Below are 13,585 nucleotides of genomic sequence, written 5' to 3'. Positions count from 1 at the left end.
AATGTTGAGCACGTAAAGACACTTCAAAAAGAACTTGAAGAAGCAAAAGAAAGAGCCAAGAACAGTTTGAACATTAGACTCAATACGTTTAAGAACGATGACTCATCAATGGAGTTTTACACCGGATTCACATACAATGTATGTACTATCATCTACAATTTACTAGATCCTGGGCAAAATGGTGGAAACATAGAGTTGTATTCATGTAAAAGGACTGCTACAACAGCAAACGAACATGAGGACCATTCCTACTGGGCCACAACCACACAAAAAAGGACCAGCACCAGCTCTGGATTACCAGGAACAGTTCTTTTTAACTCTTGTGCGTTTAAGAACTGGTTTCTCAGAGCTCCATCTTGCACATTTGTTTGGCATCAGTACAACTACTGTTTCACGCTACATTTTAACATGGGTGAATTTAATGTTTCTTAAACTAGGAAGTCTAAATATGTGGCTTGATCGCAGGACCATAGGTCAAACTATGCCTGAAAGCTTTAGGAAGAATTTCCCAACCAACAGAGTGATTATAGACTGTACGGAAATAAAAACTGAAACACCGTCAACCCTAGTACTTAACAGTGAGTTCTTTTCCCAATACAAAAATGCATGTACAGTGAAAGGACTGGTTGGCATTGCTCCATCAGGAGCTGTAACATTTGTCAGCAAATTGTACACCGGATCAGTATCTGACCGAAAGATCACAGAGGAAAGTGGAATTTTGGGTATGAACTTCAGTGACAATGATGTTGTCATGGCCGATAAAGGTTTCCTCATTGACAATTTGTTGTCCGAAAAAGTAGATGCAAAAAATGTGAGGCTCAACATTCCTCCATTTCTGGAACGAAAGGAACAATTTTCAGAGGAAGAAGTCTTGGCAATACAAGAAATTGCAGCCGAAAGGATCCATGTGGAGCGCGCAATAAATCAGATCAAGAACTTCCACATATTTGACACACCAATTCCTCTGAATATGACAGGTTCCATCAACCAGATTTGGTCAGTATGTGCAATCCTGACAAACTTTCAGAACCCACTTTTTTCAGATCATCCTCTGTGTGTCATTGACAATGTTAGCTCTGTAATATAAATTATAGTGTTGTTAGTACTGAATGGAAGGTGTTGGTACATGTACCGTCTGTAAGGCTCTTGAAAATCAAGTTGCTATTTTTGATTACATTTCGTATTATACTTAACTCATTTTTTTTTAATATTTGATGATTTGCGAAATTGGAATAATAAGAAAATGAGATCACTATTTAGACCTGTGTCATACAATTAAATCTGTTTTCATTTCAAATATCTTGAGAGAGCTTGTAACAAAAAGTGTCATTCATGTACCATATTCATTCTAATAACTGGCCCATGCCCTTATAAACACCCACCCAAGTTTTTTTTGTAAAACATGGTACATGATATTTGCACTCGGTGGGTTCCAATCATGTATGTGAGGTAATAAACTCCAACAAAATAGTTTTTCATGGTATTTAGGGCAAGTTCTTGCTTTGAAGAGGGGGTTGTTTTTACTCGAAATTTATTCTTTCAGTTTCAAAAATAAGGGCCCATGCAAAATGACTTTGTTAAGGGCCCTGGGCGGTTATACGGTAAATGACAGTGGACTCATTTCTTAATTTCTCAAGATATAAATATTCAAAAAATGGTATTATTGAGTTAAGATATTATATTGCACTGGTGAGCACTGGACATGTACATGTTTTATTAAGGTCAATATTGTTTCCAAACTTTACTTAAAACAACATGGAACAGCACAACTTTTTTCTTGAAATATATGTACAGAAGGTTATTGTTACTAAATTGTTTTGCAAGAAAAAATACTTTTGTAGGTATACCTTGAACAGATCTCAAAATAAAAATTGAGTACTAATTTCTGTTTTTAAAAAAAAGTACTGTTTAGGACATTGTACAATGTAACAATTTATGAGGCATCCCATGTTCTTGATGTGCTTTTTAGAAATGAGACTGGATTTGGATTCTAATAGAAAATAATTGTTAAAATGTACTAAGACTAATTTAAACATATATTTTATTATATTCTTATTCAGGGGGTAGGGTTTACCATGTAAACAAGTCATCCCATTGGTTGTAGCCCATCTCTTATCAAAGAACATAGTTGAACTCTGGTGACCTTGCCCTTTGTTATATAATATAATTCCCTTTATCATAGTTTGTTTCAATATAAATATGCATTGTCATAATTAATTATGAATACAAACAAGTTTTGGGGTTGAACCAACAGTGGGGAATCAGTCTACCGAATGTCCTTAAAAGATGTAAATATCTTACAAAAACATTGGTGCCTTATTTGTTTAATTATTTTAAGGGACATAATTTCCAGCTTTCTTCAAAGTAATTCAGATATTTTAGTATAAAAACAAATGTCTCATTGAAAAAAAAGTGCTGCATTTAGATGTGAATAGATTCATAAAACATGCAAGATAACAGAAAATTTTAGCTGGCTTTAGTCCAAGTATTTTGTACAGGTGTCTGTCAAAAATTAATGATTCACTGAGACAAATATGAACTGCCTCATTGTGTGACTACTGTATTATATGAAAAGTAAAAAAAAACACCCTTTATGAATAGCTATCATGTTGCAAGCTCTGCTTTGTATGCAAATCAACTTAAATAGTTAGTTGGTGTCCAGTGGAGGGAGAAGTCAACAGTACTGTTGCCTCCTGAGAATCTACATCTTCAAACACTGCAATCTTTGAAGTGCGTTTTTAAACTAGTATTATAAAAACTCTATCATTCTGTTCTAATAGCTGAAACATATTCCTGTGAGTTTTTATTTGTCGAATGAACTGTTTGTCAAATACAGAATACATATATTTTAGAACAATTTTCTTTTTAAAATGTGGATGAAATGTTTTGCTTTTTATGTATTTTTTATGTATTGTTTTTGATTTGATAACTTTGAACTAAACAGATTTTCTATTAGCTTCAGATCTTGATCAAAGTTTGGCACCCAGTTCATAGGAGTGCTTATATTGATTTTCTGACATCTTGTTTTCTGTAAAGATTTATTGGTAGGTTTGCAAATGTGTATCAGACTGTGCAATCTCTCCATGAGTTGGTTTTGAAACCCAGTAAGGATACATTACCAAGGATATTATTACAAGATAAATCATTTGCTTCATTGAACACATACAACATTGCATATTTCCACTGAGATCAGTGACCTTTGATGTGTATCACCAGTGATCAGTCAAGTAGAAACAGTCAAAATATTTTATCAGTTTTTCTCAATTTTTGCATGATATTTTCATATAGGACATCTGTTGTTCAAACTCAGGGAAGACTTTATACTGATGAACAAGGTGACCAAGTTTGATGAAGTTTGGAATAGAATTAGTAAAGTTATCATGCACACAATAACAATTATTAACGACGACGACAACGACAATGACGACAACGCCAGACACAATTTTTCCCTTAATATACCTTTCCCTTCCATCTTTGATGGTACGGGCAAGGTAAAAATAAGATGGGCAGACTCTGTGGACTGAATCATTACTTTTCAGAGGGGTCGTGGCATTAAAATGATGATGTAATATTACGTTTTGGGAAAATTATAAGTTGTTAAATTGGTGAAAATCATTTAAAACCTACACAAGAATGAGAATGAAGATGGGATTTATCTTTTATTGTGTCATAATGGATGGGCAGCTACTACTTGTATTGTGGTGGATACCGGTATATAAACATTGGTGCTCCAGAAAGCAGCTGAAATAACCATAAAACAGAACAAAATTAGAGAATTAATATGAACAAATTTTAATCACAAACTAATATCAGGCCTGTCTAGAGAATTTATGTACCAATTTTATTCAAATGTGATGATTAGTAATTGAGATATCAGTGTTAATTGATTATGTTAATTAGGTGATTAATAAGCATATTTAAATATTTACCAAAAACTAATTGGGTCTCTGCATAGTTCTCTTTAAAAGTTTCATTAAAATCCAATTTGTGGATCTTTATATATCAGTGGAACATTATGCAAATTAGGTAATTGATATCCAATTAAAACTAATCTGGTCTCTGCATAGTCCTAGAAGATCTATGTAGCAAGTCTCATTGAAATATGATGATTAGTACTTGAGATATCAGGCAATAAGCTGAAAATTAACTAATTATGCTAATAAGGTAATTAATATGCACAAATATTTATCCAAAAACTAATCAGGGGTCTGCACAGTCCTTAAGTAACTATGTACCAAGTGTCATTGAAATGTGATGATTACTTGAAATAGCAAAAGCTGACCATTAATTAATTATGCAAATTAGGTAATTAATATGTACTGATATTACCCTAAAAACTGTCTGGTCTGTGCAGTGTCCTATGACATCTATGTACCAAATTTCATTGAAATGTGATGATTACTACTTGAAATATCAATTGCTGAAAATTAATTATGCAAATTATGTAATTAATATGCATGGATTTTACCAAAACCTAATCAAATCTGCGCATTGGCCCAGAGCATCTATGCACCAAGTTTCATCAAAAATCAATGTATGGTTCTTGTGATATCAGCGGAACAGACACACACACAGACACACCCACACACACACACATACATACAGACACACTAACTGCAAAGACTCCCTTTTTGTGCTTCGCACACAGGAGTTAAAAATAGGCAGAAATAACGAGTCCCAAGTGGTTTTGGGTGAGTCCAGGACCCCAAAAAGCAGCCTAGTGCTACCCCTGATGCCTTGTGACCTTTTAGGCACATACATGTAACCCATCATTTGCATATTCAGTGTTTTATCAATTCACACAATTTTACCAAATTGTACCTGTATAAAGGCAAAGAAAATGTTGACAAAAAACAGTAGAACCGCACACATGTAGGCCCATAAAATAGCGGGTGGGAGAAAAAGATTTTCTGTAGACTAACAGCAATAAAAAACATTGTACAACCTCATCAGTTTACTCAGTGTGTTTTATTTTGTATAATTCATTTCATTGCAGAGCTCTCTTGATTATTTACTTATAATTATTGCAATGGAACATTTTATACAATAATAACTGCGTACCATCTTTTTTGAGGTCATTAAGTAAAATCAGCTCGGGATTGGTTCAGAGCCGAGGTATTTCATACAGAGGCACAAAACAAATCCCCTCAATTTTGCACAATGACCGCAAAATTGATGGTGTAAAGTTGTTTTTGTTTTTCACAACCCCTATTTTATTCCAGTGAAATAAGTTTCATCTTTCTAAAATGTGATGAATAACAATTTTTTCCATCATTGTTGTTCCCCTTGTAAATGTTAGAATGTCTCACAATGATTGCCTGCAGTTGCAAAGCAATTGTAATTGATTAGCCTGCATATACTAAAGCAAGTTTGTATACTAATTATCATATGGATATGATTGGAAATTTAGAAAAATTTCCATTTTATTTCAGTAGAGGCATCTGTTGTGGAGTTACAGTCAAAAAGTGTGAAAATAAAATCAATATTTGATCAATAACTACTTGTCATGAGTTACTGAATTTGTCTGTGAAGTTACTGAATTCCTTGCCCCTGCAATAAACATATCTTACCAAGTTACCAGTCACCAATGAGTTAACATTTACGAGAGAAAATTACATAAAAATAGTCACAAAATTGGTCAGGGAGGGATACTGTGTCAAGAACTGTCAGCATGCTTCTTGCATTACTATAGGCCTATAAACTCATTCACAAAGTAACATGCCACTTCTGATGATTTGATTTTTCAAAACCTACTCCATGTAGGTCACAGAAAGTTAAACTCAGAAATGCGAAACATCTGTTCTGAATAGTTTGACGCCAAATTTGTATGAAAAAATCCAGAACCCATTTAATATGACTGGCAAGTTTTCCCAAAGTAAGTTTATTTGTGACAATTTCAATTGATTTATTTTTGCTTACGGTATTTTAAAATTTTGTGTACCACTTTCATATAACTATGTGTACAGCAACAATACTGAAATAAACATTTCAACTTAACTTTTAACTCTACATTTGTCTGTGAGTAAAGTTTAATGTCAACCTGTTTTACAACTTGTTATAGGCAAAGTTAAAAGGACGTTCACTGATTTTGACCCCTACTTTTAATGGCATGTATCAGTAGATACACCCAGGAAAACCTTATTTCCAAAATTTTAGTCAGTTTTAACTTTGCATTGCCAAGTTATGTATTATTATGTGTATTACATTTCTCCATTGGCTATAATGTTATCTTTTCTTTCAGGACCCCGAAAGAAACTCAAACATGTGTTTTTTTGGCACTTCTGAATTGTATATATAAGTCTGCTTTGGCAGTTCTTGTTTTTAATCAGTTTGCAACCATATAAGACCAAAAAGACAAAAATCTAAAATTTTCACCGACCCTCACTGCAGAATCTGTGAATGTCCATTTAAGGTTCATGATATTCAATGCCCTTGGCCTGTCAAATGCATTTTTGTGAGCTTTGACTACATCTTTAATCTTCATGTTTTCCAAGTAATGCTGGAAGAAAGTGTTTGAAAAAGAATTCTTCTAGACATTGTACCTTGTCAAGCCAGAAAGACTGATCAAATCGTATACGCTCAACAGACATGCCTTTTTTTGTGCATACCACAAAATCGCACCAATTTGCACCAGTTAAGACCATCTGCCCTTGAACCTGTTCAAAGTATCCATTACCATGGTTGTTTTTTAACTTAGGAAACCCATTCACATTTTCCAGGTAAAATGTTGGAGAGTTGCAAGCTTCAAGAGGAGTTACATTTATGTACATGGTATGGGCAGGTGCTTTCATTTCAAGTAGGCCAAATGGATTTTCTTCAGTCATGTCGACAACTTTTTTGTCTGCTGGTGATGCTGCTAGCCACAGATTATTTTCATTTATGACAAGTCCACTGTCAAAGACCTGTACGGGATGCCCAATGCTGGGCATGTAGGCAACATACTTGTCTGCTATGATTGGCTTCATTTTCAAACCATGATCAAACAGCCTTTGCACAAAACTTGATGGTGTCTTGGGCTCAATTTTGTCTCTAATTATGTTGTCTTTGGCCTTGCTGGTTTTCTTGTCCATTGCCTGACAAACCTTCCCAAACATAGAAGCAGTTACTCTATGTTTACGCAATGTTTTCCACAACTCACTCTTCGACTGATCTCGCGTTTTCTGCTCCAAGTCGAATGATTCACCATCTGTTAAAATAAGGCTTTCAAGCAGATCCTGGTATTTTTCTGCATCTACATCTGCAACATTAACACTGGATGATGCATACGAGGGAACTGGTCTCAGAGGGAAACATGGGTACAACAGTGGTTGGGGTAAGGGACCGGGGTGTGGTGGAATGTTTCCAACTGTGAGAATATCAACAGGATCTTCTTGGCGATACTGGTAAGATAGCAGTGAGCCCTTTTCAACTGCCCCAAACAATGTTGCAGTGTATATGGTTGACATAGTTGCTGGTTTTAACATGTGGCAGCAGGAATTTGTGGATTTATTTCATGTAACTCTCTAGCTGACTGCTGGACTAAGTGAGGGTCATGCACAAGGGAATCACGAGTGGCTCTATATAAAGTTGATTGAATGCCTTTAGTTTGTCTTCAAGTAGCTGATCCGTCTTGCAAACAAATTTTCTTTATCACTACATTGTCAATAGGTTCTGGGTTTATCTTCTTTCCACGAGGTTTGTGCCACCGTTATAACATTGATGTACAGGTCACATCATCAGGTACTACAGTCAGCTTATTATCTGTAAATGTGCATAGAGTGTATAATAATGCCAATACATGATTACAATGGCCACCATCTCCAGCACTACATGTACAACCACCATGTAGAATTTGACTATTTCACAAAGTGCATTTGACTACATGTGGACGTTCATTTTTGCGAAATGAACGGAAGCAACGAGAAATTATGAATACAGTGTTAGATTGATAAGTTAGAATGTTTGATAGATATCCTTCAATTGCAAATTTCAGTGCCTTTAATTTCACACTTGGTGCTGACAGATCTTGGCGTTGAAATGTACTTGTATTGTGCTGTGCAACATATTCATCAACCATCTTGGTAGTTACCCGGATGCTGTGTAAGCTTTTCCCCCAGCTTGTGCCAGCAGCTGGGTATGACAGTTTCTGTGATGCCTTGGTACCCTTCTTGGGAATAGGTGGTTGAACTCCAGCAGCAATGGCATCTTTAACCCTGAAAAATGAAAAATAAATATTCCATTAATATGGTAATAAATGAAAACTTATTTTCTTACTTGTTACCTGTTTCCTGTGCCAGTTCTTAATTCTGGATCCACATGATTCAATTAAAAAGATTAATAAGTATCCATACACACTGCGTACTCATGGTGCACACACTGACCAATTATATCAGGTTTTAGATAAAATACACTTTAAGTAGCACACGTGCATTACCGGTATTTTTGTACAATTGCACTCTAAACACCCTTATCCATACAGCATTGCAGTGCGTATGGTAAACTTCAGCATAATGTAGATGGGGTTTTCAAACGGATGTTTTTATTTGTTGCTGACAAATGCACTCAAGCCTTTACATTTTCACGCAGGTGAAAGCATCATTTTTTCCCCATTTTTAATGGCTTTATACTTGGGATAAAATAAAAGCTATTTGGTATTTTCTCTGCTTGGAAACATACATAATAATTACTATGCATTGTATTACACAGACAGGCTATTATGTACTTCAAATGTCTTTCCTCTAGCATTTCTTCTCTATATTTGTCTATTAAGACACAGTTCTTTTGTTGTTTCTACAGATTACTGACAGTAGTCAAAGCAATTCAGTGCAACCAATCAAGCCAGAGAAGTTGAAACTTGCAGAATTGAAAGACTGGTTGAAGTCTCACAATTTACCGTATCATAACTCTTGGAAGAAGTTACAACTTGTGCAAAAGTAAGGACTGTGTGGTGTTGTGTACATAAATTTAGGGATCGTTCCCCATTTTTTTTTTATGTACAAACGTAAAAGGGGGAGGGGGTAAAAATTATCTCAAAGTATACTTGTGTATGAAAAAAATTTGTAAAGAGCAGGAAAATCTGAAAAACGTAATTGGAGGGAGAAGGGGGTCAAAAAGTAATGTACGTTTTGTATGTATGAGAAAATGGCGTATAACCCTTTACATGCAAACATGTTTTATATACCCCTACCCTAGCTAGCTATATACTCACATGTCAGTCCCATACACTGAGGACATACACTACATGTAGCTATGTGTATTAGGGACTGACAGGAGTACCATAGAACGCAATGTAAAAATATTTTTGAAGCTTGAATATGAGGACATAAAATCTCAAAAAGCTTACTAAACTGGACCTACAATACCTCCAACATGTATATTGATACACAGTCCCTATCAGAGGGACTGTAGACTGTGATTGATATCAAGTTTGGTTGCTTTCCAAAAATTTTGAACAGAAAGTACTAAAATTTTACAATCATTTTCATTTTCACTTCCAATTCCGATTTATGCATGTACATGTAAACATTGGGGGTTTTTGATCAAAAAATGCGATCAAAAAAATTCTATAGAAATTCCACCTATCAGATCTGCTACAGTTTGGGTTTGGCAATTGGATCTGAGAACTTACAGTGACATAATGTCTCAAATTTGCCAAAATTGCGAGAAAATGTAACTGTCCACAAACGTGGGGCTGGGGGGGGGGGGTATCGGCTGGTATCTAGTGTACGAAATAGACAAGGGATGAAGGCTCCAGTCAGCTCATATTTTATAAACTCGAAAAAACAGACAAAAAGAATGAAAAATAAAATCTATAAAAAATACCAGATTGAAGAATATTAGTTGCTCCTCCAAATTCCGCCAAAGCCTTACCCACATTTTACCGATATCTGCAGAATAAATCAAGAAAACTACACAAATTGACTCCATTTAGGAATTCCTAACGGTTTGCCCGAACACACGGCACAGTTGGAGGCGTGGCCTGTTCAGCATTTGTCAACAACCAATCACAAGACTGGTTACGAACCACATCGAGGTCACGACTCGGTTAGCCGACCTGCAATCGGGGGCGTTTCCTCGGTATATACGAATTGGTATATACAAATTACAATAAAGATACTTAAGACATTGCACATAAGGTAAAACAAATCATGTGACAATATAATGATAATAACGGTAATAAATCCTAGCTTAACAGAACGATCATATAGTCAGTCGGGTGACGCCGAGGGTCACGCACTTATTGCAAAATGGCCGTGTGGTTGAAACTGGGTCATGGCGTGACGGGCGAGGAAGACATCATTAAACACTCTCAAAATCACAATAAAACGGGGAAGTGGTTGCATATTACGGCGTAGCCAACATGGGAAATAAAAAAACGCACAATACAAACGACATGAGTTCGAATCACACTAGATACACACTCACCAGAACCGAAGCAATCAGAAACGAGCAATCGTTTTGGCTTTTCCGTTCAACTCATCGGAACACTGGAGTAGTTAGAAAAATGAACACCACTTAACGACCAACGTCGTGGCGTGGTACACAAGCGTTCCATCAAAATAAAACAAAATTAGCTTGAAAAGACAGTGGGTTTGAGTCCCGCTCAGAGCTACCGTAAAAACGTAAATCAAATAAACTGAAATCTCTCAAACCGTAAACAAGTAAGCAAAGAACGTCGTGAAAAAATAATGAACCTCATAAAACTCCACCACACAAAACTGAATGAATAAATAATAAAATAACTTACGTCTTAAACTGGACGACGAGCAATTTGTTCAACAGTTTCCAGTCACAAGAGATAAACAAGACCCAAGTCAAGGTAAGTTTTGTTAAAGCGTCCCTATATTACGAAAACAATTCAGGCAACAGACGAATATCTTCTGTGGTGTTGTGGAATTTATACTGTGTCTGCGGAATTGTTGATTGAGGATTCAAAGCCAGCAGTTAACATTTTGTTAGAAAGTTTCACAATTAAATCAAATATTCAATGATACCAGTATATTTATTTCATTATTTTAACAACTTGCGATGGTGGAAGTTGGTCAAACACGAGTTCTTACACCTAAATAAGTATCAAATATTTATCCACACATTTATTCTCTCAATTTAACAACCTTGTAGAGGTGGAAATTAATTAAACAACAGGTATTTACTCACAAATATAATGGTCAATATTTGTCCATACATTCATTCTGTCAATTTAAGAACTTGTAATTGTTGGAATTAATCAAATGAGAGTTGTCTACACCAAAATAAGTTTCAAATACTTGTCCACACATTTATTCTCTCAATTTAACAATTTGTAATTGTGGGAATTAATCAAACGCGAGTTGTTTACACCAAAATAAGACTCAAATATTAGTCCATACATTTATTCTCTCAATTTAACAACTTGTAATGGTGTAAAATAATTAAATGAGAGTTGTCTGCACCAAAATAAGTCTCAAATATTTGTCCACACATTTATTCTCTCAATTTAACAATTTGTAATTGTGGGAATTAATCAAACGCGAGTTGTTTACACCAAAATAAGACTCAAATATTAGTCCATACATTTATTCTCTCAATTTAACAACTTGTAATGGTGTAAAATAATTAAACGAGAGCTGTCTACACCAAAATAAGTCTAAAATATTTGTCCGCACATTTATTCTCTCAATTTAACAACTTGTAATTGTGGGAATTAATCAAACGAGAGCTGTCTACACCAAAATAAGTCTAAAATATTTGTATGCACACTTATTCTCTCAATTTAACAACTTGTAATTGTGGGAATTAATCAAACGAGAGCTGTCTACACCAAAATAAGTCTAAAATATTTGTCCGCACACTTATTCTCTCAATTTAACAACTTGTAATTGTGGGAATTAATCAAACGAGAGCTGTCTACACCAAAATAAGTCTAAAATATTTGTCCGCACATTTATTCTCTCAATTTAACAACTTGTATTTGTGGGAATTAATCAAACGCGAGTTGTTTACACCAAAATAAGACTCAAATATTAGTCCATACATTTATTCTCTCAATTTAACAACTTGTAATGGTGTAAAATAATTAAACGAGAGCTGTCTACACCAAAATAAGTCTAAAATATTTGTCCGCACATTTATTCTCTCAATTTAACAACTTGTAATTGTGGGAATTAATCAAACGAGAGCTGTCTACACCAAAATAAGTCTAAAATATTTGTCCGCACACTTATTCTCTCAATTTAACAACTTGTAATTGTGGGAATTAATCAAACGAGAGCTGTCTACACCAAAATAAGTCTAAAATATTTGTCCGCACATTTATTCTCTCAATTTAACAACTTGTATTTGTGGGAATTAATCAAACGCGAGTTGTTTACTCAAAAATAAGACTCAAATATTAGTCCATACATTTATTCTCTCAATTTAACAACTTATAATGGTGTAAAATAATTAAACGAGAGCTGTCTACACCAAAATAAGTCTAAAATATTTGTCCGCACACTTATTCTCTCAATTTAACTTGTAATTGTGGGAATTAATCAAACGAGAGCTGTCTACACCAAAATAAGTCTAAAATATTTGTCCACACATTTATTCTCTCAATTTAACAACTTGTATTTGTGGGAATTAATCAAACGCGAGTTGTTTACACCAAAATAAGACTCAATTATTAGTCCATACATTTATTCTCTCAATTTAACAACTTGTAATGGTGTAAAATAATTAAACGAGAGCTGTCTACACCAAAATAAGTCTAAAATATTTGTCCGCACATTTATTCTCTCAATTTAACAACTTGTAATGGTGTAAAATAATTAAACAAGAGCTGTCTACACCAAAATAAGTCTAAAATATTTGTCCGCACATTTATTCTCTCAATTTAACAACTTGCAATGGTGTAAAATAATTAAACGAGAGCTGTCTACACCAAAATAAGTCTAAAATATTTGTCCGCACATTTATTCTCTCAATTTAACAACTTGTAATGGTGTAAAATAATTAAACGAGAGCTGTCTACACCAAAATAAGTCTAAAATATTTGTCCGCACATTTATTCTCTCAATTTAACAACTTGTAATTGTGGGAATTAATCAAACGAGAGCTGTCTACACCAAAATAAGTCTAAAATATTTGTCCGCACACTTATTCTCTCAATTTAACAACTTGTAATTGTGGGAATTAATCAAACGAGAGCTGTCTACACCAAAATAAGTCTAAAATATTTGTCCACACATTTATTCTCTCAATTTAACAACTTGTATTTGTGGGAATTAATCAAACGCGAGTTGTTTACACCAAAATAAGACTGAAATATTAGTCCATACATTTATTCTCTCAATTTAACAACTTGTAATGGTGTAAATTAATTAAACGAGAGCTGTCTACACCAAAATATTTGTCCGCACATTTATTCTCTCAATTTAACAACTTGTAATGGTGTAAAATAACTAAACAAGAGCTGTCTACACCAAAATAAGTCTAAAATATTTGTCCGCACATTTATTCTCTCAATTTAACAACTTGCAATGGTGTAAAATAATTAAACGAGAGCTGTCTACACCAAAATAAGTCTAAAATATTTGTCCGCACATTTATTCTCTCAATTTAACAACTTGTAATGGTGTAAAATAAT

General features: G+C 34.4%; 1 protein-coding gene across 1 annotated transcript; it reads left to right on the top strand.

Moving 5' to 3' along the window:
* Window positions 1–448: 448 nt before the first annotated feature.
* LOC146731498 (uncharacterized) lies at window positions 449–1,087 on the top strand. The gene has a single exon (XM_085493298.1). The coding sequence runs from the start codon at window positions 449–451 to the stop codon at window positions 1,085–1,087; it is 639 nt and encodes a 212-aa protein (XP_085349424.1).
* Window positions 1,088–13,585: the final 12,498 nt, after the last annotated feature.

Source organism: Saccoglossus kowalevskii, chromosome 18 (assembly GCF_978046115.1).
Source record: "Saccoglossus kowalevskii chromosome 18, keSacKowa6.1, whole genome shotgun sequence".
Taxonomy (NCBI): Eukaryota; Metazoa; Hemichordata; class Enteropneusta; family Harrimaniidae; genus Saccoglossus; species Saccoglossus kowalevskii.
Note: the sequence above shows the minus strand (reverse complement) of the source record. Positions and strands in the feature narration are given on the sequence as shown.